General features: G+C 51.3%; 1 protein-coding gene across 2 annotated transcripts in view; it reads right to left on the reverse strand.

Moving 5' to 3' along the window:
* The window catches only part of AP2A1 (adaptor related protein complex 2 subunit alpha 1), a 36,109-nt gene extending 10,727 nt beyond the window's left edge, over window positions 1-25,382 (reverse strand). For both annotated transcript variants that reach the window (XM_082676391.1, XM_082676392.1), the window contains exons 1-6: window positions 25,189-25,382; window positions 12,432-12,500; window positions 12,159-12,301; window positions 11,635-11,828; window positions 1,198-1,327; window positions 572-673 (exon numbers count right to left, since the gene is read on the reverse strand). In XM_082676391.1, coding sequence (XP_082532517.1) covers window positions 572-673; window positions 1,198-1,327; window positions 11,635-11,828; window positions 12,159-12,301; window positions 12,432-12,500; window positions 25,189-25,255 — 705 coding nt within the window. In that variant the 5' untranslated portion in view covers window positions 25,256-25,382. The remainder of the gene's footprint in view (window positions 1-571; window positions 674-1,197; window positions 1,328-11,634; window positions 11,829-12,158; window positions 12,302-12,431; window positions 12,501-25,188) is intronic.
* Window positions 25,383-26,927: the final 1,545 nt, after the last annotated feature.

The raw sequence follows: 26,927 nt of genomic DNA on the forward strand, positions 1-26,927 counted from the left end.
GCCCCTTTTATGATAATCTGTGCCTGAGTTGGCCCTGCCGTACATCCCTCCCCTCAACAGGACAGGGAGCTCCTTGAGGGCAGGCTCGGGTCTGACTCATCCGTGTCCCCAAGTGTCAGCCTGCACAGAGATGGGCCCACAGGAGGCCTCAGGCCATGTTCCCAGGACAGGGGCGAAGGTGGTGAGAGGAGCAGAAGAGGGAAGGAAAAGCAGGAGAAGCAGGAAGAAGAAAGAGAGGGGGACGAGAGGGAGACAGACAGGAGAGCAACCTCACTTCCTGGGAGCTCATCGTATGCCCGGCCCTGTGCTCTTTATACAGATTAATTCACAGCAGCTATGCTGTGAGGCAGGCACTGGAATAATCCCCTTTGAACACATGAGGCAAACGAGGCCCAGAGGGGTGAAGCCACTTGCCTAGGGCCACACAGCCAGGAAGTGACGGAGCTGGGATGAACCCAGCTCTGACCCTGAGTCCTTAACCACTGAGCTAGATGGTCTCTCTGGGAAAGTGAGGACCAGAGAGGTGCCCAGGGGACAGGGACGCTGCAGCTGGCGCTGATACCACACCCACCCGGCTCAGGCGAGACACAGCCAGGGAGATGCATGTCTTGAAGTCATCCGGGTTCTTCTTGCAGAGACAAGTGATGAGGCTGACAGCGGCTGTGACCACGCCCTGTAGGGGCAGACGAGTGGCAGGTCAGGGCCCTCGGAGGAGGGTCAGACTGGGGACAAGTGTCCAGGCTGTGGTTCTGAGAGGAGAGGCGCAGGAGTACTTGGGGCTGGGGTGGCCTGAGGGGTGCGCTTGGGTTTGTACAGGTGTCGTGGTGGCTGTTTCACGGCTTGGGGACCATGAGGGACTGGAGCACTGTGGGTGGCGACAGATGTCAGTGTCTCCGTGCTGGTTGGGCAGCCGATGGGGGAATCTCTGGGTGTCGGAAACAGAGGCTGGGATTTTTCTGAGGGGCTGGGTGAGTGACGGGTGTTGGGGACACTGGACAGGAACCCCGGGCATCCAGGTGGGTGTCAGTGACAGAAGTGGGGGGCCCTGGGCATTCAGGTAAGAATCAGGGCAGAGGAGGGGTCCCCAGGCATCCAGGTGGGAATCAGGGCAGAGGTGGGGGGCCCCAGGCATCAGGTGGCTGCCAAGGGCGGTGGGTCTTGGGTCCAGGGTCCCTGGGCACCAGGCAGGGGTCTCACCATGTGCTGGTCATTGAGCAGGTGCACCACGCGGGCCGTCCACTCGCCCATGGGCACCAGGTCGGGTGAGGCCTTGTAGAGCCGCAGCAGGCACAGGGCTGCACTCTGCTTCACACTGTCCATGCTGTCCCTGCCGGGACACAATGTGGGGTGGGAGTGGGGGGTCAGCGTGACCACGGCCCTGCACACCTCCCCCCTCCTCTCTCGCTCCTCCCAGGAAGGGTGTCCAACAAGAGGCGGAAAAAGCCCGGCAGACCCAGGAACCCATCTGGTGCTGCCCTCACTGCCCATCGGGCCTCAGTTTCTTCATCTGCAAAATGGGTTGCATCCCAGTAACCTCATGGGGTCATGGGCAGGGCCGAGCAAAATGCCAAGCGTGGCTCTGCACCTTCATTCAGTTACCATCCACTTATTGAGCACCTACTGGGAACCAGGCACTGCTGTCGGCTCTGTGGACAGAGTGGTGGACAAACTGGTCCAAAGTGTGTCCTCACAGGGACTTCCCTGGTTGTCCAGTGGTTAAGAATCCGCCTTCCAATGCAGGGTACACGGGTTCGATTCCTGCTCGGGGAACTAAGATCCCACAGGCTGCAGGGCAACTAAGCCTGCACGGTGCAACTACTGAGCCCACGTGCTCTGGAACCCACGTGCCACAACTAGAGAGAAGCCCTTGCGCCGCAACGAAGAGTCCGCGCACTGCGACGAAAGATCCCGCATACTGCAACTAAGACTTGATGCAGCCAAAATAAATAAATAATCCACAGAGTATCAGATAAAGTTGTTCTTTCTTAAAAAAAAAAACCAAAAACAGTGTGTCCTCACAGAGCGTACATTCTCACCAGGGCAGCCAGCATCCTACAACAGATACTGTCCAGGTTCAGTGCTACAGAGCAAACTAGGGCAGGCACTCTGGGGATGCTATTTTGGGGTTTTGTTTTTGTTTTTTTAATTTTTTATTTTAATTAATTAATTTTTTGGCTGCGTTGGGTCTTCATTGCTGCACGCGGGCTTTCTTTAGTTGTGGCGCGGGGGCTACTCTTCGTTGCGGTGCACGGGCTTCTCATTGCGGTGGCTTCTCTTGTTGCGGAGCACGGGCTCTAGGCGTGCGGGCTTCAGTAGTTGTGGCGCACGGGCTTAGTTGCTCCGTGGCATGTGGGATCTTCCCGGACCAGGGCTCGAACCCGTGTCCCTTGCATTGGCAGGCGGATTCTTAACCACTGCACCACCAGGGAAGTCCCTGGGGACGCTATTTTGGATGAAGGCCTCACTAACAAGGCACCAGGTAAACAGAAAACTGAGAGAAACGACTAAAACTCTGCACAGAATGTTCCCAGCAGACAGAAGAGCCTGTGGAGGCCTCGACGCAGGCAGGCCTGTGTGTGGAAGGAGCTTGGAGGAGTCTTGTGTGGCTGGAGACAGGACAGAGCAGGGGCTGAGAGCCATACCGTGTGGGGCCTTGCAGGCCACGGTGAGGACTATGCTTTTACCCAGCGGGAGATGGAGCCACTGCAGGTGACAAGCAGGGAAGCTATGATACTAAGGCGACAGCAGTAAAAGCTACCACCCAGGGCCCTTCCGATCTGCTCGGCCCTGGTACAGGCACTGGCTCATTCATTTTATCTCCACAACAAACCGAGAAAATAGGTACTACTATGGACCACTGTCCCCAGATCTGACTTGCTTTTTTTTTTTTTTTTGCAGTACGCGGGCCTCTCCCAACCACTGCGCCACCAAGGAAGCCCTGACTTATGTTTTTAAAAGGTCCCTCTGCTGCTGTGTGGAGAAGAGACTGTGGGAGGCCGGGGCGGGGTCGGGGGGGGAGGTGACAGCAAAAGTCCAGGCAGGAGATGACAGGAGACGACAGTGCCTCAGACCCCGCTGCAGCCATGCAGGTGAGAAGTGGCTCTGTTCTGATACATTTTTACTATGAGGTGGTGGAGACAGAAGAGGGGACAAGGTGACCCTCAAGTTTCTGACCTGAGGGACCTGGCAAGTGGTGAGACCATTTGTTCTGTGGGGACCTGGGGCAAGATGGCTGGTGGGGCGCTGAATGAGACCCAAGTTTGATACTGAACAGATACGAAATTGACATGCTAACGAGACACCCAGTGTGGCCCTGGACCCACAGGGCTGTGTGGCCTCTGGCAAGCGCCCTTCCCTCTCTGAGCCTCCATAATGTCCTTCATAAAATGGGAACCCTACTCCCCTCTTCAGAGGAGAGGAAGCCTGTCAAACACTGTGGTGGGCTGAATAATGCCCCCCCCGACAGGTCCACATCCTAATGTCCAGACCCTGTGAATGTGTTCCCTTACATTCAAAGGGGACTTTGCAGATATGGGCTTCCCTGGTGGCGCAGTGGTTGAGAGTCCGCCTGCCGATGCAGGGGACATGGGTTCGTGCCCCGGTCTGGGAAGATCCCACATGCCGCGGAGCGGCTGGGCCCGTGAGCCATGGCCGCTGAGCCTGTGCTCCGCAATGGGAGAGGCCACAACGGTGAGAGGCCCGCGTACTGCAAAAAAACAAAAACAAAGGGGACTTTGCAGATATGATGAAATCAGGGATCTTGAGATGATCCTGGATTACCCAGGTGAGCCCTAAATGTAATCACAAGGTCCTTAGAAGAGAGGAGGAGGAGGATCAGAGTTAGAGAGATGCAAGGCCAGATACAGAGATCAGAGAGAAGATGCTACCCTGCTGATTAAAGATGGAAGGGGCCATGAGCCACGGGATGCAGGCAGCCTCTAGAAGCTGGAAAAGACCTAGCAACACCTTGATTTTAGCCCAGTGAGTCTCACTGTGGACTTCTGACCTCCAGAACTGTGAGAGAATCAATGTGTGCTTTAAGCCCCTAACTTGTGGTCGTGGGTTACAGTGGCCACAGGAAACTGAACAGGCACTGGGTTAGCACAGAGCCTGGCAGCCAGCAGTGTCCCATCCAGAGGGCTGAGTTCATGGCCCGGTCAGCACCCAGGTCCCAGCATCACGAACAGTGTGAAGCGTAACAGTTCTAGAAAGCACTCCCCAGTCTCTGGGGTCAGACACGCCTGCTTGGGGCGTGATCTGGGGATAAGGCATTGACCCTCTCTGACTGGCAATTTCCTCCTGGGGAAAATGAGGACCCCCACAGATTGGCGGATGAAGAAGTGAACCTGGGTATCGCGGCCTCAAGCACAGAATGGGTCCTAGGAGCTGTCTCGACCACCCAGACTGGGCCTTACAGTGACATTTCCCCAGAAAGGACTCAACAGAAGCACAGGGGAGGGTCCCAGGAAGGGTGGGTGAAACTGCAGGAGTCAAAGGCCAGGTGAAAAGATGTTTTCCTGGATGTGTAGGAGAAACGTGAATTGCATGGACATGGTGGCTCTGTGTTCTCCCATCAGCTAGGCAGACTCGTGTGTGTCGGCCAGGCTGGGGAGACGGGAGCCTTCGGGTGCCGTGGCCACGGGTGGACACAGACACAGGCCGTCAGAAAAGGAGCTGGGCTACCCCTGGTCAGGTAGCTGCTGTAAGGCATGCGGACCTAGACCAGCAATTCTGCTCCCAGACACCTGCCCTGGGGAAAGGCACACACACGTGCTCAAGGTCATGGCATAGGAAAGATCATATTAAAACCAGAAACCAGCAGAAGGTTTGCCCACAGCGGAGCTCCATGAATGGTGGTCTTTCCACCATCATCATCATAGCTCACACCCCATGAGGCCTGCCTCTGGCCCAGGCTCTAAGAGCTTCTACATATTAACACGTTTAATCTTCAGCACAGCCCTCTGAGGAGGTGGACTCTATTATCATCTCCGTGACAGGTAAGGAAACGTCCAGGAGTATCCCAAATAAAAGAATAAGAGCGGGGACTTCCCTGGTGGTCGAGTGGTTGAGAATCCATCTTCCAATACAAGGGACGCAGGTTTGATCCCTGGCCAGGGAACTGGGATCCTACATGCCGTGGGGCAACTGGGCCCGTGCAGCAACTACTGAGCCCGCGCACCACAACTAGAGAGAAACCCGCGTGCTCCAACGAAAGACCCCGCATGCCGCAACGAAGATCCCGCGTGCTGCAACTAAGACCCAATGCAGTCAAATAAATTAAATAAATAAATATTTAAATATTTAAAAAAAAAGAATAAGAGCGATTGATCAACTTGGTTAAGTTACACAGAGATTGTGATACTATGTAGGTAAAGCTGAAAGCTACATAATATAGGGGGGTGTGCCTGGGTGTAAAAGGACAAAACGTACATGGGAATAAGCACCATCAGATTCAGGGCACCGGGAGGAACGCCAGATGGAGAGATGATATGAGGGACCCGAAGGGAAATTCAACCGCAGCTGTTTTCTTTCTTTCTTTCTTTCTTTTTTTTTTTGAAACAAGGCGTAATACCTTATGACCCAGCAATTTCATGCCCAGGCAGCTCCGCAACAGAATCGAAAACAGAGTTCACACAAATGCATGCATTATTCATCACAGCCGAAAGGTGGAAACTTGGTGATGAACGGAGAAATAAATTGTGGTCCATCCATACAGTGGAATGTTATTATTGGCTCATAAAAAAGGAATGAAGCCCTGACACATACGACAACAGGGGTGAACCTCAAAAACATTATGCCAAGAGAAAAGAAGCCGGACACGAAGGCCGCATACTGTGTGATTCCATTTATCTGAAATGTCCAGAACAGGCAAATCCTTAGAGACACAGAGCATATTAGAGATGGCCTGGGGCTGGGAAGAGAGGGTCTGGGGAATGACTGCTGATGGGCACAGGGCTTCTTTTTTGGGTGATGGAAATGTTCTGCAATTAGATAGTGGGGATGCTTGAACAACACTGTGAATGGACGGAAGACCACCGAACTGTATACTTTAAAGTGCTTAAAATGGTGACCTTTATGTTATGTGAATTTTACCTCAAATTAAAAAAAAAAAAAAAACTACCTAAGAAAACAGTAGAGTTCCCTGCTGGTCTAGTGGTTAGGATTCTGGGCTTTCACTGCCATGGCCCAGGTTCAGTCCTCGGCCATGGAATTTCCACAAGCCACGCGGTGCAGCCCAAACCAGAACAAAACAAAAAATCAAAAACATAAAAACAGTTCCTCTGTGCCCCAGTCACTGTCAAGGTCAAGTTTCCAGTGGTGAGAGCCCAGCCTATAGTCAGACAAGCCCAGCGTGGCCTGTGACTTTGGCAGGGCCCTGCCCTTGTGTGAAACGGGGACATCACCTGTGCTCATATATGTTTGTCACACTGGCTTCTTTCTCAGCCCTCAGAGGTGCCAAGTTCTCCCCAATCAGGGTAACTGGCCACCTGACTCACCCAAGCCAATGCCAGCTGCCTGTCCTGATCTTAAAGAAACTGTCAGCGGCATTCACCATGGCGGACCACTCCCTCCTCCGCGAAAGTTTCTTCTCCAAGCTCCAAGCCACAGCCCATTCTGCATTTTCCTCCCTCTCCCTGGCCAGACTTCCACACGCTGGATCACCCCAGCCTTTGGTCTCTTCTCTTCTCTGGTCACATCCTGCCTGAGGGACCTCATCCGGCCGTGGCTTTCATTACCATCCACCCTGCGCTGTCCCATCTGGTGGCCCCCAGCGACACGAAGCTACCGAGCACTTGAATGGAGTGAGTCCAGACTGAGATGCTATGTGTGTAAATTACACAGTGGTTTCAAAGACTTAACGCAAAAAATATTGGATAATGTGTATGTTGATCCAATGTCAAAATGATTCTGGATGGATCAGGTGAGATTAAAATATTAAAATTAGATGGGGAATTCCCCTGGCGGTCCAGCAGTTAGGACCCTGAGCTTCCACTGCAGGGGGCACAGGTTCGATGCCTGGCGGGGAAACTAAGATCCCGCGTGCCGCACGGTGCAACCAAAAATTAAAAAAAAAAAACGAAATTAGTTTTACTTTTTTTTTAAATTAATTAATTAATTTATTTTTGTCTGCACTGGGTCTTCCTCGCTGCACGCGGGCTTTTCTCTGGTTGCATTGAGCAGGGGCTACTCTTTGTTGCGGTTGGCGGGCTTCTCATTGCAGTGGCTTCTCTGGTTGCGGAGCACGGGCTCTAGGCGTGCAGGCTTCAGTACTTGTGGCGCACAGGCTCAGTAGTTGTGGCTCACGGGCTCTAGAGCACGGGCTCAGTAGTTGTGGTGCACGGGGTTAGTTGCTCTGCAGCATGTGGGATCTTCCCGGACCAGGGCTCGAACCCGTGTCCCCTGCATTGGCAGGCAGATTCTTAACCACTGCACCACCAGGGAAGTCCCTACTTATTTGTTTTGACTTTGTCTACTAGGCATCTCAGATTCAACATGGCCAAACCCAGCTCTGGATCCTCCCCCTCCTTCACTTGGTTCTCCCCCACTCCCTCCTTCATCATTCATCCACCTGTTCAACTTCACTCCTCTCTCTCTTACACCATATACAATCAGTACTGTCGTCTTTCCTTCCAAAACATACAGCTCTAGTAACTATTTTCTGCAACAACCCTGGTCCCAGCCACCGTCAGCTCTGCCCAGGACGGCAACAGACATCTCAATGGTCTCCCTGCTACCGCGCTTGGCGCCCCCGACAGTCTCTAGGCTACTTGAATCGAAGGATCGTGTTCTTTCATTGGTTCTGGTATATTCTTAGCCATAATCTGTTCAAACACTGTGTCATGTTATGAGTCTCTCCCTTCTCTCTTTCTAGAACTCTAAAGAGTGCTGTTAGATTTTATCCCCCTTGACTCTTAACCTCTCTTTTAAATTTTTCCATCTGTGTTTCTCTGGGCTGCATTCTGATTAATTTCTCCAGTTCTGCCTATTTACAATCCTTGCTTTGGTTCTGTCTATTCTGCTGCCAAACTAGACCACTTAATTTTTTTTTAAATCTAAATGTTGTCCATTTCTTTCTAAAAAATGCTTACACTTCGTTCCATTTTTAAATTGTTCTCTTTTTTCTTGAAACATATTAAGCATACTCATCTTACATTCTGTATGAAAACTCCAATCCAACTGTTATTTTCCATTTTCTTTCTGCTGGTTCTCCCTCATGGTGCCTTGCGTCTTGTGCTTAGTGATTTTCGACTGTGAGCTACTCATGTAACTTGGAGCTTCATCTGTGGAAATCATTGAGGCCTATGGTGAAAGTGGGTTTCTCCCAAAAAGATCTGTTTGCTTCTGTCAGGCACTGGGGTACTAGCAGTTTGTGTCACTTAAGCTGAAGTTTGGTTTAAGTTTCTATGGATGACCCAGGAAGGGGAAAATCGGACTGAACACCAGTGTGTGGGCTGTTCCATGCCAAAGTTCAAAAAGGATACTTTTGCTTATAGACCTTAAGGGGATTTATTTCTAGGTCACCCTCACTTTGAAGTGTGGTCTCTGGAGCCCTTGCTTGAACCAGCTTGTCTTCTGCTCCCAGAGGCTATAGGGCCCCAAAACCAATACCTAAGTTCATCCAGGTCAGCAAATGCTCCAAGCAAAATCCAGCTTAGGCACTCTGCTCGTCTCCCTGGGTGTCAGGCTCCTCTTGGCTTGTGGCCTGTGTGTCTCCTTATTTTCTTGCTAGCTCATGAATACACTGAAGAGTATCTCGTTTCCTCTTTTAACCCACATTGATAACTGCGTTTTGGGGAGACCCTCAGGCAGGAATCTAGCCCACAAGCTGCCAGAAATACAGGTCCTACCTTCTCCCACACCAGGTTCAGTGACCTTTTAAAAATACAGAGGCTTCATAAATAAATAAATGAATAAATAATAAAGTAGCCGGAAAAAAACAGGGGCGGGCTTCCCTGGTGGCGCAGTGGTTGAGAATCTGCCTGCCAATGCAGGGGACACGGGTTCGAGCCCTGGTCTGGGAAGACCCCACATACCGCAGAGCAACTAGGCCCGAGAGCCACAACTACTGAGTCTGCGCGTCGAGCTTGTGCTCCGCAACAAGAGAGGCCACGACAGTGAGAGGCCCGCGCACTGCGATGAAGAGTGGCCCCCACTCGCCGCAACTAGAGAAAGCCCATGCACAGAAACAAAGACCCAACACAGCCATAAATAAATAAATAAATAAATAAAATTTTAAAACATTAAAAAAAAACAAAAACAGGGGCTTCCCTGGCGGCGCAGTGGTTAAGAATCCGCCTGCCAATGCAGGGGGCACGGGTTCGAGCCGTGGTCCGGGAAGATCTCACATGCCGCGGAGCAACTAAGCCCGTGCGCCACAACTACTGAGCCTGCACTCTAGAGCCCATGAGCCACAACTACTGAAGCCCACGTGCCTAGAGCCCATGCTCTGCAACGAGAGAAGCCACCACAATGAGAAGCCCAAGCCCTGCAATGAAGAGTAGTCCCCACTCACCGCAACTAGAGAAAGCCCACGTGCAGCAACAAAAACCCAATGCAGCCAAAAATTAAAAATAAATAAATAAAAATTAAAAAGATAAAATAAAAAAACAAAGCCAAGCATGTCATTTATCTGCTCAAAACACACCTACTGCCTCCCAATTTCAATTAGAATAAATCCATACTCCCCTTATTCTCTCACTTGTTCACCACAGTCAAGCCAGAGACACTATCTCTTGGTTCCTTGAATGTACAAAGCTCATGCCTACCTCAGGACCTTTGTACGTGCTGCTCCTTTTGCTTGGAGCACTACTCCAACCTTTTTTTTTTTTTAACATCTTTATTGGAGTATAATTGCTCTACATTGTTGTGTTAGTTGCTGCTGTGTAACAAAGTGAATCAGCTATACGTATACATATATCCCCATATCCCCTCCCTCTTGCGTCTCCCTCCCACCCTCCCCATCCCACCTTTCTAGATGGTCACAAAGCACCAAGCTGATCTCCCTATGCTATGCAGCTATTTCCCACTAGCTATCTATTTTACATTTGGTAGTCTATATATGTCAATGCCACTCTCTCACTTCGTCCCAGCTTACCCTTCCCCCTCCCCGTGTCCTCAAAGTCCATTCTCTGCGCCTGCATCTTTGTTCCTGTCCCGTCCCTAGGTTCTTCAGAACCATTTTTTTTTTGATTCCATACATATGTGTTTTCATACGGTATTTGTTTTTCTCTTTCTGACTTACTTCACTCTGTATGACAGACTCTAGGTCCATCCACCTCACTAAAAATAACTCAATTTCGTTTCTTTTTATGGCTGAGTAATATTCCATTGTATATATGTGCCACATCTTCTTTATCCATTCATCTGTTGATGGACACTTAGGTTGCTTCCATATCCTGGCTATTGTAAATAGTGCTGCAATGAACATTATGGTACATGACTCTTATTGAATTATGGTTTTTTCAGGGTATATGCCCAGGAGTGGGATTGCTGGGTCGTATGGTAGTTTTGTTTTTAGTTTTTTAAGGAACTGCCATACTGTTGTCCACAGTGGCTGTACCAATTTACATTCCCACCAACAGCGCAAGAGGGTTGGTTCCCTTTTCTCCACACCCTCTTCGGCACTTATTGTTTGTAGATTTTTTGGTGACGGCCATTCTGACTGGTGTGAGGAGATACCTTCCAACATTTCTGAATGACTGTCTTCTCATCATTCCAGTCTCAAATTACATGTCACCTTTTGCAGAGACCCTCCCTGATGAGTCTGACTTAAGCAGCCTTCCCCACCATCTCTGCTGCCCCCCACTACCCTGTTTTGTTTTCTTCAGAGGAACTGTCACTATCCGAACTCAACTCACTTCTTTGCCTATGTGTTTGCTCTTTGGATTCCCCCCGAGATGTAAGCTCCCCGTGGATGGGCATGACCGCCTCCGCTGCTCCCTCCTGCCTTCCCATGCCCGGAACAGTGCCCGGCACATTGCAGGTGCTCAAGAAGTGTTTGCTGAGCAACCTCCTGCTTCAGAAAGGTCACACAGGCTGATCCACCACCCTTCACGCCTTTCCCTGTTCCACAGCCAACTCCTCCTACTCACCCAGGTCTCAGCCTTATCCCACTTCCTCTGAGAAGCCCTCCCTGATCCCCCAGGCTAGGTCAGGCATGCCTACTACATGCCCTATGGGCTTCTGCACCCCACAGCATGGTTCTGAGAGAAAATATATGTTTCATCCTGGGAGGAGGATGACCATGTCCGTTTCTGGTCATGGCTACATCCCCAGCAATCAGCATGGTGCCCCGCACATATACGCTCAACAGATGTTTGTTGAATGAATGAATGGAGAAGAGGCAGAAGCTCTGGAGGGCTGTCACCGACATAACTTAAGGTTATTACCTCTTCTTTACTAGATGTTAAAGGTCGATCAGATAGACATCCCACTGGCTTTGCTGGGAAGCTGCTTTACACTGTCGAGTCACTTTGGTGAGATGACAAGAGACAACCATGGGGCTGCCACCGGAATCACGGTGGTGCCAAGCCTGGCTGGGAGACCTTGGGCAGGTGACAGAGCCTCTCTGACCCTCAAACTGGGTTGGGTCTTGTCTACCCCATCCCCCCACCTGGGTCCCCAACGCCTCACCCAGCCACCAAGATGCGAGGGATGTCAGCGGCAAAGGCCTCGCCCATCTCACGGCTGCCCACGTTGGCGATGCAGTGCAGGGCCAGGCACATGAAGGTGGGGTTGCGGCTGGCCAGGTCATTCTTGATGGCGTTGTTGATGAGCCGGATCAGCTCCGAGTTGGAGTTCACCAGCACCGAGATGAACAGGTAACCCTGGGTTGCGGAGGGAGGTGGTGGGTTTGGAGCATTGTGGTTAACTGGCCCTAGACCCCAACCCTCAACCCTGGAGTCTGCACTTCCGGCCCCTCCTCCCTCAGCCCCAGGAGTCCAGGTCCTAGGTCTCTCCTCTCTCAGACCCAGGAGTCCCCGCCCCCAACCCCTCCTCCCTCAGACCCAGGATCCAGGCACCCGGCCCCTCCTCCCTCAGACCCAGGATCCAGGCCCCTGGCCCCTCCTCCTTCAGACCCAGGATCCAGGCCCCCGGCCCCTCCCACCTCAGACCCAGGAGTCCAGGCCCCCAGCCCTCTCCCCGCTCAGACTCACTATCTGCTTCTCCGTGTACTTGTTGGAGCTCAGCAGGTTCACGGCCTCCATGTGCCCAAAGTCGATGTCGTGGCCGAGCAGGAAAATGAAGAGCAGTTTACACACATACTTTTTCTTGCTGTAGCCATCCAAGGCTTTGTCCCCTGGGGCCAGAGGAAGGAAGAAAGGGGAGGTAAAAATGAGGAAGGATCAAACCTACAGGTCCCAGGTATCCCAGCCCCAGCGCACAGCCCGCTCCTCCCACAGACCCAGGAGCCTGGGCCCCCAGCATACCCTTGAACTTGGAGCGGATGTTGGCCAGTTCCTTGTTGATTCTCTTAATCTCCGCCTCCTTGCTCTTACCTGGAAGGGAGAAGGCAGGACAGGTCAGGAGAGTCCCAGAGAGTTGAGCCGCCTGCCCTCACTTTGCTGGGCAAGGTCCTTCCGGCTGGAAGGGCAGACTCTCCCCACCCTGGGGCTCCAGGCCCAGGGGGCTGAGGCAAGGCCTGGGCCCTGTCTCTAGCTGGGAGCTTCCGGGAGGTGGGAACCTTGGCTCTTTGGTCCCTACCACCCAGAGGAGGAGCCCAGCACACACTTTGGGGCACTCCCTGCCTCCCTCCCTCCTCCAGCTCCTGTCCCACCCATGGCTCCAGTTACCACTGCACCAGCCACCAGCTGAAATATGCCCCTGGCAGGAAATATGTAATGAATGAATAAATGCAGAGATAGGCTGCCTTCGAGCTGGCCCCCTGGACCCTCACTCTGACCACACCCCCAGAGCTCAGTGTTTCCTGAAAACTGCTGGGCCTGCACCTTCCCAATTCCAGCCAGTTGCCAGGCATTGGGTCCTGAGCTCCCGGCTCCCCACCTCCGCCTGCCCAGCCAGATCACTGTGGCAGCCTCCTTTCTGGCATCCTTGCTTCCCACTGGGGGGATTCTACGCCGTGGCTACCAAGCCCTCTGGCCCTGCCCTGGCCACCCCACCAGTGTCACCCCTCACCATCTTGCTGTGTGTCCCCACCTCGCAGGCCTCTGTCAGTTCCAGGGACAATTCACACTCCTTCCCACCTCCAGGGCCTTTGCACGTGCTGTGCCCTCCACCTGCCCATCTATCCAGTTTTCTTCTCATCACTTGGGTCTCAGGTCTTGTCACCTCCTCCAAGAGGCCTTTCTTGGTCAATTCTCTATTTATTTATTATTGTTATTTTTTGGCCATGCCGCACGGCTTGTGGGATCTTAGTTCCCCAACCAGATATCGAACCGGGGGCCGTGGCAGTGCAAGTGCAGAGTCCTAACCACTGGACTGCCAGGAAATTCCCTCTTGGCCAGTTCTTTAAAGTCAGTGCCTTCTTCTTCTGTTTCCATCATTTTAAAAAAATGTCCTGGGACTTCCCTGGTGGTCCAGCGGTTAAGACTCCGGGCTCCCGGGCTTCCCTGGTGGCACAGTGGTTAAGAATCCGCCTGACAATGCAGGGGACATGGGTTCGATCCCTGGTCCGGGAAGATCCCACATGCTGCGGAGCAACTAAGCCTGTGTGCCACAACTACTCAGCCTGTGCTCTAGAGCCTGCGAGCCACAACTACTGAGCCTGAGTGCCTACAGCCCGTTCTCCACAACGAGAGAGGCCACTACCATGAGAAGCCCCCGCTCACCGCAACTAGGGAAAGCCCACGCACAGAAATGAAGACCCCAATGCAGCCAAAAATAAAATAAATAAAATAAATTTCTAAAAAATAAATTTAAAAAAGAAAAGAAAAAAAAGACTCCGTGCTCCCAATGCAGGGCGCCCGGGTTTCATCCCTGGTAAGGGAACTAGACCCTGCATGCCACAGCTAAAGACCCAGTGCAGCCAAATAAATAAATATTAAAAAAAAAAAAAAGTCTTCCCTGGCTCATTTCACACCATGTAACTATTTTATTTACCTTTACTGTCAAACCTCGGCTCCCCCTTCAGATTATAAGCATCACAGGGGAGCTTCTAGAACAGTGCCCAGCATATAGCAGGTGCTTAATAAATGTCTGGTCATCTGAATGGTGGAGCCTGTTCTGACCCATGGCTGTGTCATCAGGCAACTGGGAGGTTCAAATGAATGAGTGAATGAAGGAGAAAGCGAGGGTATGTGCTCTCTTTCTCTTTAGAAATCCTGCCTCACCACCTACTCCCAACTTCCGGGGAAGCTCCCATAAGCCTCACTTCAGCTATCACCTCCTCTAGGAAGCCCCTTCTGATTAGCACCTCCTGATCAGTTCCAAATAGACGCTAGAGCTGCCGTGTCCAATACGGAAGCCATCAGCCAGGTGGCTCTCAAGCACCTAAAACGTTGCTGCTCCCAACTGAGATGGGCAGTAAGTGGCAAAGACACACGGGATTTAGAAGATTGAGTGTGGAAAAAAAAAAAAAGAAATGTAGGGACTTCCCTGGTGGCACAGTGGTTAAGACTTTGTGCTCCCAATGCAGGGGGCCTGGGTTCAATCCCTGGTCAGGGAACTAGATCCCACATGCATGCCACAACTATGGAGCCTGCCTGCCGCAAGTAAGACCCAGCACAACCTAATTAATTAATTAAAAAAAAGAAATGTAAACTATCTCATTACAAAGTTAAAAATATAATTAATTAGTTGTTTAATATTTTTTTAATCAAAAAAATTTTTAAATACTGAATACATGTTGAAATGAGAATATTTAGTTGCCCGCATGCCACAACTAAGACTTGGGGCAGCCAAAATAAAATAAATAAATATTTAAAAAAGAATATTGGGGGTGTATCAGATTATACAAACATATTATTAAAATTAATTTGGCCCATTCCGTTCTACTTTCTACTAACAAAAAAGTGGTTCCTGAAGAAGTTAAAAACCACACATGCGGCTTGCCCTCTGGGTAACGCTGCTCTTGGGCCTTTCCTGGGCTCCCACACTGCCCGGGTCACCTCCCTCAACGCTGCTGTGCGTGTCTGGGTCTGCTGCTGTCCCCAAACCACACCAGAGCCCCGAGGGTAGAGCCAGCGTCTGCCACTTTTCTGGGTAGTGACTCCATGTTCCACAGGCTTACTGAGTGCCTGAGCTCAGGAAAGGCATGAAGATGTGAAAGAAAAAGGGGCTGAAGAGGTACAGAGTGATCCGCTCCCAGGCCTCAGGGAGGGTGGGAGGTCTCTGGGAGCCAGGCGATGAAGGGCCAGTACCTCAGTGATGAGGCTGAATTGGCCTGTGTGGCCCAGAGGCTATCTGATGCTTCATTTATTAATTACACGTTTCCTAAGCCCTGTGGGCCAGGCCTGAGCGGGGCGACGCTGGGCACCCAGGACCCACGCAGATCTGGCACTTTTGATCCTCCCCCAGGGACTCCTGGCTTGGTGGGGTGCAGGCAGCGGGGCCCTGTCCCCACACCTGAGCGAGATGGGCACGATTGGAGGTCACCCAGACACCCCCGGGGGCCTTGCTGGTGGCTGCCAAGAATAGGGGACATTTGAGGAGGGCCGTGAAAGATGAGGAGGGTTCAGGCGCAGTTCACCAGCGAGAACTAAGCCAGAACCACGTCACACTGTTGAGGTGTGCCCACCGGAGGGTGGCCAGGGGGTCAGGACAGCACCTCCCTCTGGGGGCAGGGCAGGGGCGGTGACCAGCACGGCAGCTCCTCAAAACTGGTGCGCAGGTTCCGTTCTCCTCCTAACCTGAGGATAACCACACAATTGCTCTAATCAGTTGCCTTAAAGCTATTCTGTAGGGACGAGAAAAAACAACCAAACAGCTTTTATAAATGGACCATATAGCACACGGTGGCTGCCTAACTTTTACCACAGATAGACGGGTATCTGAACGGCAATTAAATTACTGAGCCTAGAGCTCTCTCTGGCCTTCGTTTACCTCTATTAAAAGCTTCAAGAAGCAGGCAAAACTAACCTATGGTGTTGGATGACTGAGCAGTGGGGAGGGGGGTGCCAGGGAGCTAGGGATGTTGTTTCTGACCCTGGGGGCCAGTTACGCAGCTGTGTTCAGTTGGGGAAAATTCATCAGATTTTGATGATGAATTCATCAAAATTCATCATTCTGATCTGTGAGCTTTTTATAGATACACTATATATGTATATGTGAATATACAAGTTAATATATTTGTATACAAATATATATTAATATATTTGTACAGTGAAGTATATCAATGATGTAGAAGAGAATATAAAACAGATATGGACAATTTAAAGAATATGCAGGAATTCCCTGGCGGTTCAGTGGTTAGGACGCGGCACTTTGGCTCTGGTTCGATCCCAGGTGACAGAACTAAGATCCTGCAAGCCGCGGGGTGTGGCCAAAAAAAACAAAAATTCAAAGATAACATAAGCACATGACAGAGAATATGGAAAAGAAAAATAATGGCCATAGTTCATAAATTTTGGCTAATTTGAAGTGTTCTTCAATACACCTCTTTATAGCTAAATGATAACACTATGTAATTTGTTTTTAGAATAAAGTCCCGGAAATAAAGTTCTTAGAGCAACGAGTGTGCCCATTTTCAAATTTTTCTGATATATGAAGGCAAATGGCTCTCCCATAATGAACCAGTTTATATCCCACCATCATGGTATGAGAATCTGTTTCCCAATTAAAGAATTTATGATAGCTGAGTGAATTATCCCGTAATTTATTTAATTATTATGGTATAGTTGGACATTTCGCTCATTTAATAAAAAAATATTATTAGTGCCTGCTATGTGTAAAAATTAAAAATAAATTTTTAGGGCTTCCCTGGTGGTGCAGTGGTTAAGAATCCGCCTGCCAGTGCAGGGGACACAGGGTTCGAGTCCTGGTCTGGGAAGAGCCCACATGCTGTGAAGCAATGAATCCGGTGTACCACAACTACTGAGCCTGCGCTCTAGAGCCCGTGAGCCACAACTACTTAAGCCCGCGCACCTAAAGCCCCTGCTCCGCAACAAGAGAAGCCACCGGAAGGAGAAGCCCGCGCACCGCAAAGGAGAGTAGGCCCCTGCTCGCCGCAACTAGAGGAAGCCCACGCGCAGCACCGAAGACGCAACGCAGCCATAAATAAATAAATAAATAAAATTTAAAGTAAGGAATATTCAAAGAATATGTTTGTGTGTGTATATGTTTTTTCCTTAGTCTTTAAACTGTCCACGTCTATTTGATATTGTCTTCTGCACCACCAATATACTTTGCTACAAAAAAGAATTCACAGAAAGAACAAAGCATCGGGTCTCCAAAAGAGAATGCTTTGTGGCCCTAGAGGAAATGCATCCCAGCAGAGCACATAACCTCTGCAAATATCTAGAGCCTGGGTGCCCAGAGACAGCACCTGGGCGCTGCTGAGGGTAACGCATGGGAGAAAGGGGCTGAAGGCAGCTGTGACAGAACTGGGCTCATGGAAGAAACTTTCCATCACTCGGTCAGCCTGCGACAGGAGGATGAGCTCCCCGTCACAAGAGGCATGCAAGCATTTCAGGGTGTTTTAAAGAGATTCCTTTATCTTCAAACATTCCCTGGGCCAAGCTCAGGGATGAGTCACACCTGCTCTGCCCTGGGGATGCTCCTTGATTGGAGAGGCTGACAGGGACAATGTGGAAAACTTTCACAGAGACAAACACAGTGGGGGCTGGGACGCTGGAATCAGATGGGGGGAGGAAGGCTTCCTGGTACCCAGTTGCTGAGACTTTTTTTTTTTTTGGCCAGCTCCTGGGATTTTTTTTGTTTTTTTTTTCCTTTTTGGCCATGCTGCAGCATGTGGGATCTTAGTTCCCTAACAGCGACAGAACCCATGCCCCCTGCAGTGGAAGCATGCAGGGAGCCCTAACCACTGGACCGCCAGGGAATTCCCCGCTCCTGGGATTTCAGGCTCAAAAGACGAGGCTGAAATGAACCAAGCAGAAATAAGGGGAGGTGCGCTCTGGGCACGAGGACCATCTTGTGCCAAGGCCTGGGGGCTAGCACAGCAGGCGGGGACAGACCGTGCAACCTCTTGGCTTTTCTGAGGGTGCTGGGGAGCCATGGGAGGGCAGGGGGTCCCATTCTGCCTGCAGCTGTTGCTGTGAGGGCCGTGCAGGTGGAAAAGAGGCCACCCCCTTGCTACAGGCCAGGGCAGGTTACTGCTGACGGCTCCAGAAGGACCTTGGGGCTTCTGGGTAGGGGAAATAAGCCTCCCTAAGCATTTAACCTGGGGCATCGGGGTGGGGCTGTCACTGCCACAAAAGGCCTCCTAACAAACCTGGACTACCATGAAGGGATTGACATGCGCTTATGGCGGTAACCCAGGCACTGGCTGGCACCTCGCTGCAAGACCCTTCATTGCCTTCCAGACAACTGTTTACAATACAAAGCAACAAAAGTTTCTCTCTACTAGGATGTGCTCCGATGTCTCCCACACAAGTCCCAACAGCCCTGAGTCCTCAAAGAGGGCTCTGGGAGATGATGCTTGTTGACTCTGGACCCCTATAAAGTTCAGAACATGTTGGCCCACGCGGTCCACCACCGGAGCCACTGGCTACATGTGGCCACTGGACATTTGAAAATTGGCTGGTGCTACGAAGGGACTGAATTCCTAATTTTATTTAATTGCAATAAGTTAAAAATTAAAAACCAATCCTCCACTCAGTCACTGGAAAAGTATGTCTGGAACGACTTGGACCCTTTGTGAATCTTCTTTTTTAACCGTAAGTTTTATGAACTCTTAAGACAGAGAAAATATTTCCAAAGAAACTGTAGCCTCCGAGTTGAGAAAGGAACATAAACTGACTTGTTAATCATTGAAAAAATATCGATTACACATTCAGATAATATTTGGGGCATACTGGGGTAAAGGAAATAAATCATATTAAAGTTAATTTCCCTGGTTTTACTTTTTTAATGTGACTACGGAAAATTTAAATGTACATATGTGGATGGACCTAGAGATTATCATATTAAGTGAAGTAACAAATATATGAGAAAGACAAATATCATATGATATCACTTATCTGTGGAATATAAAAAAAGGATACAAATAAACTGACTTACAAAACAGAAATAGACTCACGGACACAGAAAATAAACTTATGTTTACCAAAGGGGAAACTGCAGGGGTGGGGGGGAGGGGGGGAGATAAATTTGGAGTTTGAGATTAACATACACACACTACTATACATAAGAGATAAACAACAAGGATCTACTGTATAGCACAGGGAAATATACTCAATATCTTGTAATAACCTCAAATGGAAAAGAACCTGAAAAAGGATATATATACATACGTATATGTATTTAATATATATACGTATAACTGAATCACTTTGCTGTATACTTGAAACTAACATAACACGGTAAATTAACTATACCTCAATTTTTAAAAAATGTACGTATGTGGATCGCCGCATGACAACCCTGGGTTAGACGTTATCAAAATTGTCAACATCTCTGAGAGAAAATATTCTCCTTGAGCAACCAAGTCACACCCTGTCATTCCCTTACTTGAACGTAGCTGCAAAGACCTCCCTGAGCTGCCGCCTAACATATTAAGGGGGCACATGTTGCTCTGTAAGCCCTCGGCTTCTGGCTGGGAATGCCAGCTCCCCAAGGGCAGGGGTGGGTGGCTGCGTCCCGTGTAGCAACCTGACACAGGGTCCAGAGCAGTCCTGACGCGGGGGAGGTGCTGAATGCGATTGTGGACCGAGGTCACTAGATGACACACAGGTAGAGAGGGACGGAGCTCAGGCCTGGATCTGTCTGTTGCCAGCATCTGGATGCCACTCACAACCTAAAGCCAGTTCCTTTAAGAGCCCTGAGCAGGGGTGTGGGGGGAGGGGCGCTGTCCCCAACGGCACACTGATGTTGGAGCACCACCAAAGTGGGACTCATTCCTTCTGCTCTCTCCACAGCGGCCAGAGGGATTCTGTGAAAAGCTGAGTCAAACCCTGTCCCTTCTCTGCACTGAATCTCTCCCTGGCTTCCATCTGGCTCAGTGTAAAAACAAGTCGTCACTGGATCCACTAGTTCCCTCTCTGACCACAACTCCCACTCTCTCCCCGCATTCCTCCTATACCTCAAGCACAGTCCTGCCTCAGGGCCTTTGCATAGGCTGTCTGCGCTGCCAAAAATGTCTTCTTCCAGATTCTGCAGGCCAATTCACCCACCAAATTTTTCTTTGCTCCAATGTCACCTGCTCAATGAGAGACGCTCCGAGCAGCCTATATGAGAGCGCCATCCCTACACCCCGACACCCCTTCCCTGCTTTATTTCCTCCCAACACTCACTGCTACCTGTCTGAACACCTGAACACTACATACTTACCTGTATATTGGTCCATTTCCCCGCTAGAATGTGAGCACCATTGGAAGGGGACTTTTGCTCACCGTTTTAGTCTCATCACCTAGAAAGTGTCTAGCACTCGATCAGTGCTCAGTAAAGATTGATTTGTTCATTCATTCATTCATTCAATCAGCAAACACCTCCCAAGGACTCTTGCGGGCCTGGCCCTGCAGAAGGTGGAAGTGGGGACCCGGGGAAGGATCAGACCAGGGATTGCACTCCAGGGGCCGAGGGAGACGCCACAAACAGAATGGGTCACAGTTTGCAGGGGGATGTGCCCTCATGGAGAGCTCGGGGCACTGTGGCAGCCCAGCAACCCCCTTCCCATTCATTCACTCACACTGTCCTTGGGCTTGGGGGGAGCTGGGCCCTAGAGAGGAGGCAACCCCAGCTCCTGCCTTAGGGAGCTCCCAGTCAGATAAGCGTCTGGGAGGCTGACTCCCCTCCAGACAGGACAGGACTACGCCCTCAGGCTGGGCCCAGCCTCACCTCTCCCTTTCTTATCTGCAGAATTTGCCCTTCCTGGCTCTCCTTCTCAAAGCCTGCCTTTCATCTCCTTCTAGTTCCTTCCCCCTGAATTCCACTATGCCCTTCAGATCCTCCAGCAGGATGGCTCCACACTCCTCGCTGTCCTCCACCTGCTCAGCTCTGAGCACGGCCTCATCCATGTCCCTCATCCCTTCTTTTGCCCTCACTCCAGCTTGAAACCCTCTCCGGTGCTCTCGGGACAAACACCAACCTGGCCTCTGCCCACCTCCCCAGTGTCAGATCCCATCCCTCTCTGTACCAGCCACATAGGCCTTAGCACAGAGTCTCGACGGGGCCTCAGGACCTTTGCACTTGCTGTTCCTCTGCCTTCACAGCTCTTTTCCCCTTCCCTTGGCCTGGCTAACCCCTCCCCATTGTCTGGACAACGCAAGCAGACAGAGGCCCCGTTTTCTCATCATTGTGGCCCTCTACCTCACTGGACTTAGGACAGCTACAATTTTTTTCCACTTTAAAAAAAACTTGATGCAAACAAGAAAGGAGCCAGGATAGGGCTTTTAAACAAGCAGATCTAATTTTTTTTTTTTTTTTGCGGTACGCGGGCCTCTCACTGTTGTGGCTTCTCCCGTTGTGGAGCACAGGCTCCGGACGCGCAGGCTCAGCAGCCATGGTTCACGGGCCCAGCCGCTCCGCGGCATGTGGGATCTTCCCAGACCGGGGCACGAACCCGTGTCCCCTGCATCGGCAGGCGGACTCTCAACCACTGCGCCACCAGGGAAACCCAAGCAGATCTAATTTTGAAAGTAAATTTCAGGTAATTTTCTGAGGGGCAACAAAACATACCTCCCTGAATGCCTTGTAATATATTTAGATTTGATTTTAGGTTTCTTCCTCAATTTAGGTAAAGAAAATAAAATTAATATATCATTTAACAGTGGCATATATGAAACAGATAAACAGCCAGGATTTGCACAGGAAACTATATTCAACATCCTGTAATAAACCATGATGGAAAAGAATATGAGAAAAAAAAATATATATATATGTATAACGGAATCACTTTGCTGTACACCTGAAACTAACACAATATTGTAAATCGACGATACTTCAATTAAAAAAAAAACTGAGATACAATTCACATACCACACAGCTCACCATTTGATAGTGCGATTCTGTGGTCTTTAGCAGATCCAGTGTTGTTCAGCTATCACCACCATCTAATTCCAGAACATTCTCATTACCCCCGCAAAGAAACCCTGTTCTCATTAGCAGTCATTCCACATTCCACCACCCCCTAGCCCTAGGCAACCACTCAACTACTTTCTGTTTCTCTGGATTTGCCTATTCTGGACACCTCATAGAAATGGAATCCTACAATATGTAGCCTTTTGTGTCTGTCTTCTTTCACTTAAAATGATGTTTTCGAGCTTCATCCGTGCTGTAGCCTCTACGGTACTTCATTCCTTTTTAATGGCTGAATACTATTCCATCGTGTGGGTGTCCACATTGTGTTTCGCCATCCATCCGCTGGCAGACATTTGGGTTTGTTTCCGCTCTTTGGCTATCTATCATGAACGATGCTGTATGAACATCCATATACAAGTGCTTGGGAGATGGACAGCTGCGATTTTCATGCAGCACCTGTCTCCCTCAGGGGCTGGGAGTTTCATGGGGGTACAGACAAGTCTGTCCTATTTACCACTGTTCCTCCAGTGCCCATGATAAGGCTTGAAACATACCAGCCATTCAACCTACACTTGATGAGAAAACCAAGGACAAGGGGAAGCCCTGATTCTCCAGCCCTGGTTCATTTGGCTAAACTACTTCCACTGCCCCCAAGTCAGAGTCTCCCCTCCGTCCTCTGGCTTCCCTCTGGGGTCCTGCAGTGACACCCACTCGTTTTCTCTTTCCTGTCCTGCCCCCATCATCCAATCCCTTTGCAGATCCTTCAAAATCTATCTCCAACCAAACACTTCTCATCGTTTCCTTCTCACCCCAGTCGAACCAACACCGTCTCTCACTGGGATGCCTGCAACGGCCCTCTAATTCCTTCCCTGTTTCTGTTCGGACCTCCTTGGGTCTGTTCTCTTCCCAGCAGCCAGAGGAACTATTTTAATACATCAATCAACTCCTGTCCCTCCTGTGCTCAAAACCTTCCCACTGCTCTAGCTTCGCTCAGAGAAAGGCCAAAGTGCTCCTAGTGGCCCACAAAGCCCTGTCCCCTCTCTGTCCTTATCTCCCACCGCTCTCCCTCCCTCCCTCTCTTGGCCCCAGCCACACAAGCCCCCTCGCATTTATCTGAACCCACACCAAGCACGCTACAACCTCAGGACCTTTGAATGCACCATTCTCCTGCCTGGACCCCTCATTCCTCCAAAGTCTGCAGGGCTCGATCCCCCTCAATCCTGGTCCCTCCCCTCCCCCGCTTGCCTGCCTTATTTTTCTTCACAGCACTAGTCATCGTCTGACCCTGCGGGTTCTCTGTGTTTACTTGTTAATCTCCCTCCCGGCATGGGTGCTCCCAGGGGCAGGAATTTTTGTTCACTGTTATAGCCCCAGTCCCCGGAACAGTGTCTGGCACACTGGAGTGATCAAAAAGCTTTTTGTCAAATGAATAAACGAATGAACGAACCTTCAGAGACAAGATGTTCTGATCAATGGGAGTCGGCCGACAAGAAAAGGGAGCCTCCAAGAGGTTGAATGACTTGCCAAGGGTCGCAAGGTAGGTGTCAGAGGCAATGCACACTTGCTGCTAACAGCTGGCCCCCGCAACCCACAAATCCTCAAAGCTCCACCCCTTTCATAACAGACTTAACCTCTCTCCGCCACTTGAGACCCAACAGTTTCCACCCCTCTTGCTCGCTGAGCACCTACTACATGCCAGATCCTCCCATCCCTACTAAATTCTAAAATCATCACTGGGCACCCAGCAGAGGCCGCTCCTCAGACCCAGCCAAATAACAAGAACAGTAGCCAAGCTACCTAGTGCCTCGAGTGTGTGAAAGGCCTCACCCACATTCGGTATCATAACAACCCCATCAGGAAGGTGTGATCAGTCCCTCCTGACAGATGAGGAAACTGAGAGGCGAAGTCTCTCATTCAAGGTCACACGGCTGGGGAGTGAGAGCGCTCACACTCAAACCCAAGTCTGGCTGACCCCAAAGCCCATGCGGACACAGCCTGTGAAGCTTTTGGCAGCTCAAAACACCAACACCCGCTGGCAGGAGCCGGGAGCTGACTTGGCGCCAGGCCTCCCACAGTCACGACCATTCTTCCTGCTGGTGATGGCTGCCCCCATGTTGATGTGGTCAGATGGGAGAGCGCTCCAGATTCAGGGCTGTCCTGCTCCCTGACCTATGACCCCTCTCTGGGGCCAGGCTTCCCCCACCCCCCAGCTTTCCAGATCTCTTCCCCACAAATTCCTAAGGCCCCCTGGCCCCTTCTTTGAGATCTGGGCTCTCCTCATTCTGGCACATACCCCAAGACCCCGCGTTATAATGTCCTCTCCTTTGCAGGCCCCCCAGCTCGCTATTCCAGGTTCTCCCAAGACTCTCCACCTGCAGCGCCTCTCCTCTGTGCTCCTCCCAGTACCCCCTCTAGCCCCTTCTCCACTGCCCTCCATGTCTCCTAAGCAATCCTCCGTCCTGGAGCCCCTCTATCCCTCACCAGGGGCCCACTACAGGCCCCCACCTTTCCGTCTCTCCTCCCCAAACCCCTGGGACTTTCTGTCATTCTCAAGTCCTCTCTATGAACTAGCTGGGAGCCTCGGTGACCTACCTAGTCCCTTCCCCTCTATGACACCCCCTCACCCAGGCCCTCAAGCCCAGTCCCTTTAGGCTTCCTGTGTTTCACGTCCTCCCAGTCCTCTCTGGCCTCCTCCCACTTTATCTCTCCACAGGATACTCCCACCCACCCACCCATGCACCCTTTTCCCTTTCTAGCTACATCAGGGATTTCTCTAACCCCATCTCTAATACGATCCCCCAGCCTTTCTTCCATTCCCAGGGACAACTCTATGCCCCATCCCAGGGACTTTACTAGCCTCCTCTATATTAAGACCCTCCCGGACGCCTCTAGCCACTCCGTGTCGTCACCTCAAGAGGCACACTATGACACCCTAAGCCCCCCCATCCCCCCCACCCTAAAGTACCCCCGGGGCCTCTCTATCCTCTCACTCTAAGACCGCAATGGATTTCTATCCCCTGGGCCCCTCTGTAACCCCCGAATCCCTCAATCCCACGCTCCCCCTCGCCCGGTGTCCCCCAGCCGCTCTCTCACAGTTCCGGATGTCGGAGATGAACACGGCGAGCCCCCGCATCCCATCGCCCTTGGACACGGCCGGCATGATGGCGGTGGTGTCGGCTCCAGGCCTGGCCGGGCAGGGCGCAGCACAGCGGGGGCTGGCAGGCGGGGACCGGGAGGGAAGGACCCCAGGCAGCGCAGAGGAGCCGAGCCGGCCAAGGGGGGAGGGCGGGCTGGCAGGCGGGCTGGCAGGCAGGCGGGCTGGCAGGCCGCGGCTCCGCCCCCGGCCCCACCCCTCCCCTCCGCCATCCTGAGCTCTCAGCCGTCTATTGGCTTGTATTACTGCCGCTCAGACTCGGGCTCATCCCCACTCCCTCTTTCATTGGTCTCTGGACAAAGGCACGCCGCTACGATTGGCCCAGAGCCCCGCTATTTCCGATCCGTAGGAGGGGTGGGGGCGTTGCCCGAGAGACGGGCGGAGTTCGGTTACGTACAGTGGGACCGCCCCCTCCGCTCGGCCGGCTCCGATACTGATTGGATCCGGTCGCTCTCTTAGAAAGGAGGGATTGACGTGAAGGAAGGCGGGGGAGCGGGCTCGAGCAGGCGGGACTTACGTTGATTGAGGCCCATGGGCGGGTAGACCGCCCCCGCAGGCGTCGAGGATTCGCCGGGCCAGTCCGACTCCCACCCCCGATTGGGCTGTTGTGGGGGCGGGAGGAGGGCGACGATCCGTAGAGAAGGAAGGAGCAGGAGGTTGTCCCTCGGCTGGGCTAGGATAGGTGGAGTGGCGCCTGCAATTCCCTGCTGCAGAGAAGGGGTTGGGAGGGGCAGGAGAGCGTGAGGTATTTGCTGCGCAAGCGTCTTTCTGTTCTCCTTTCTCCCTTTCCTTCACCCCCGACTCCTTAATCTCCTTCCAGGAAGACATCCCTTCCCCCTTCCCCTACCTTCTCTAGAGGCCAAGATGTTGCGACCTAAACTTGTCCGGAGACCAAGTATCCCAGAGCGGAGGACCCAGTAATTCAAGTCTACTCCCATTAAGCAGAGGTTAAAACTGAGGTCCGAAGAGGACCTGAATGACATGCCCAAGGTCACACAGCTCAGAAGTGGTAGAGCCTGGATGTAAACTATATTTTGGCCTTTAACCACTTTTCAATATACAATGGCTTTTTTCTTTTCAACCATAACACCATTAAACAGATATCGAATAAAAAATTGGGCTTGGAGCTCCTCCTGAACAAGAAGGGGACCTGGTACTGAATGAAGAACGTTGGTTAAAGGGAAGGAATCAGTGAATGCGCTTTGTTTCGCCCAACCACTACCCCTTGGCGCCCCAGAGACCTTTGGGTGACTGGTTTTGGGGAAGGCAAAGCCTCCAGAACTCCAACGCCCAGGGCTAAAGAGAAATTTGGGGCAAAAGGAACGGGAAGAGTCCATTCTGTCACCTCGAGGAACTAAGCCCCACCCGCCAGCCTTTTCCAATCTCAGAAACCTAGTATTCTTGGAATGAGCCTTGGGGGAGTGTCACGGGTGCTGGGAACATCCACTCTGAATTCTGGGGGTATGGATAACGCCATTAAAAAATATATATATATATATCAGTAGTGAGGTTGGTACTAGTCTGCTTTTCGAGGGATGCGAAGAGAGACATCCAGAGTCTGAAGAACAGGAAAATTCTGTCCCTAAGGAAGAGGGAAAAGCGACCCACTTCCCAGCTTTAACTATCCACCTCCCTCTCACCCACCACCTTCAACCAACCCTTCACCCAGAGCCCACCA

This window comes from Grampus griseus, assembly GCF_964374135.1.
Source record: "Grampus griseus genome assembly, chromosome: 19".
Taxonomy (NCBI): domain Eukaryota; kingdom Metazoa; phylum Chordata; class Mammalia; order Artiodactyla; family Delphinidae; genus Grampus; species Grampus griseus.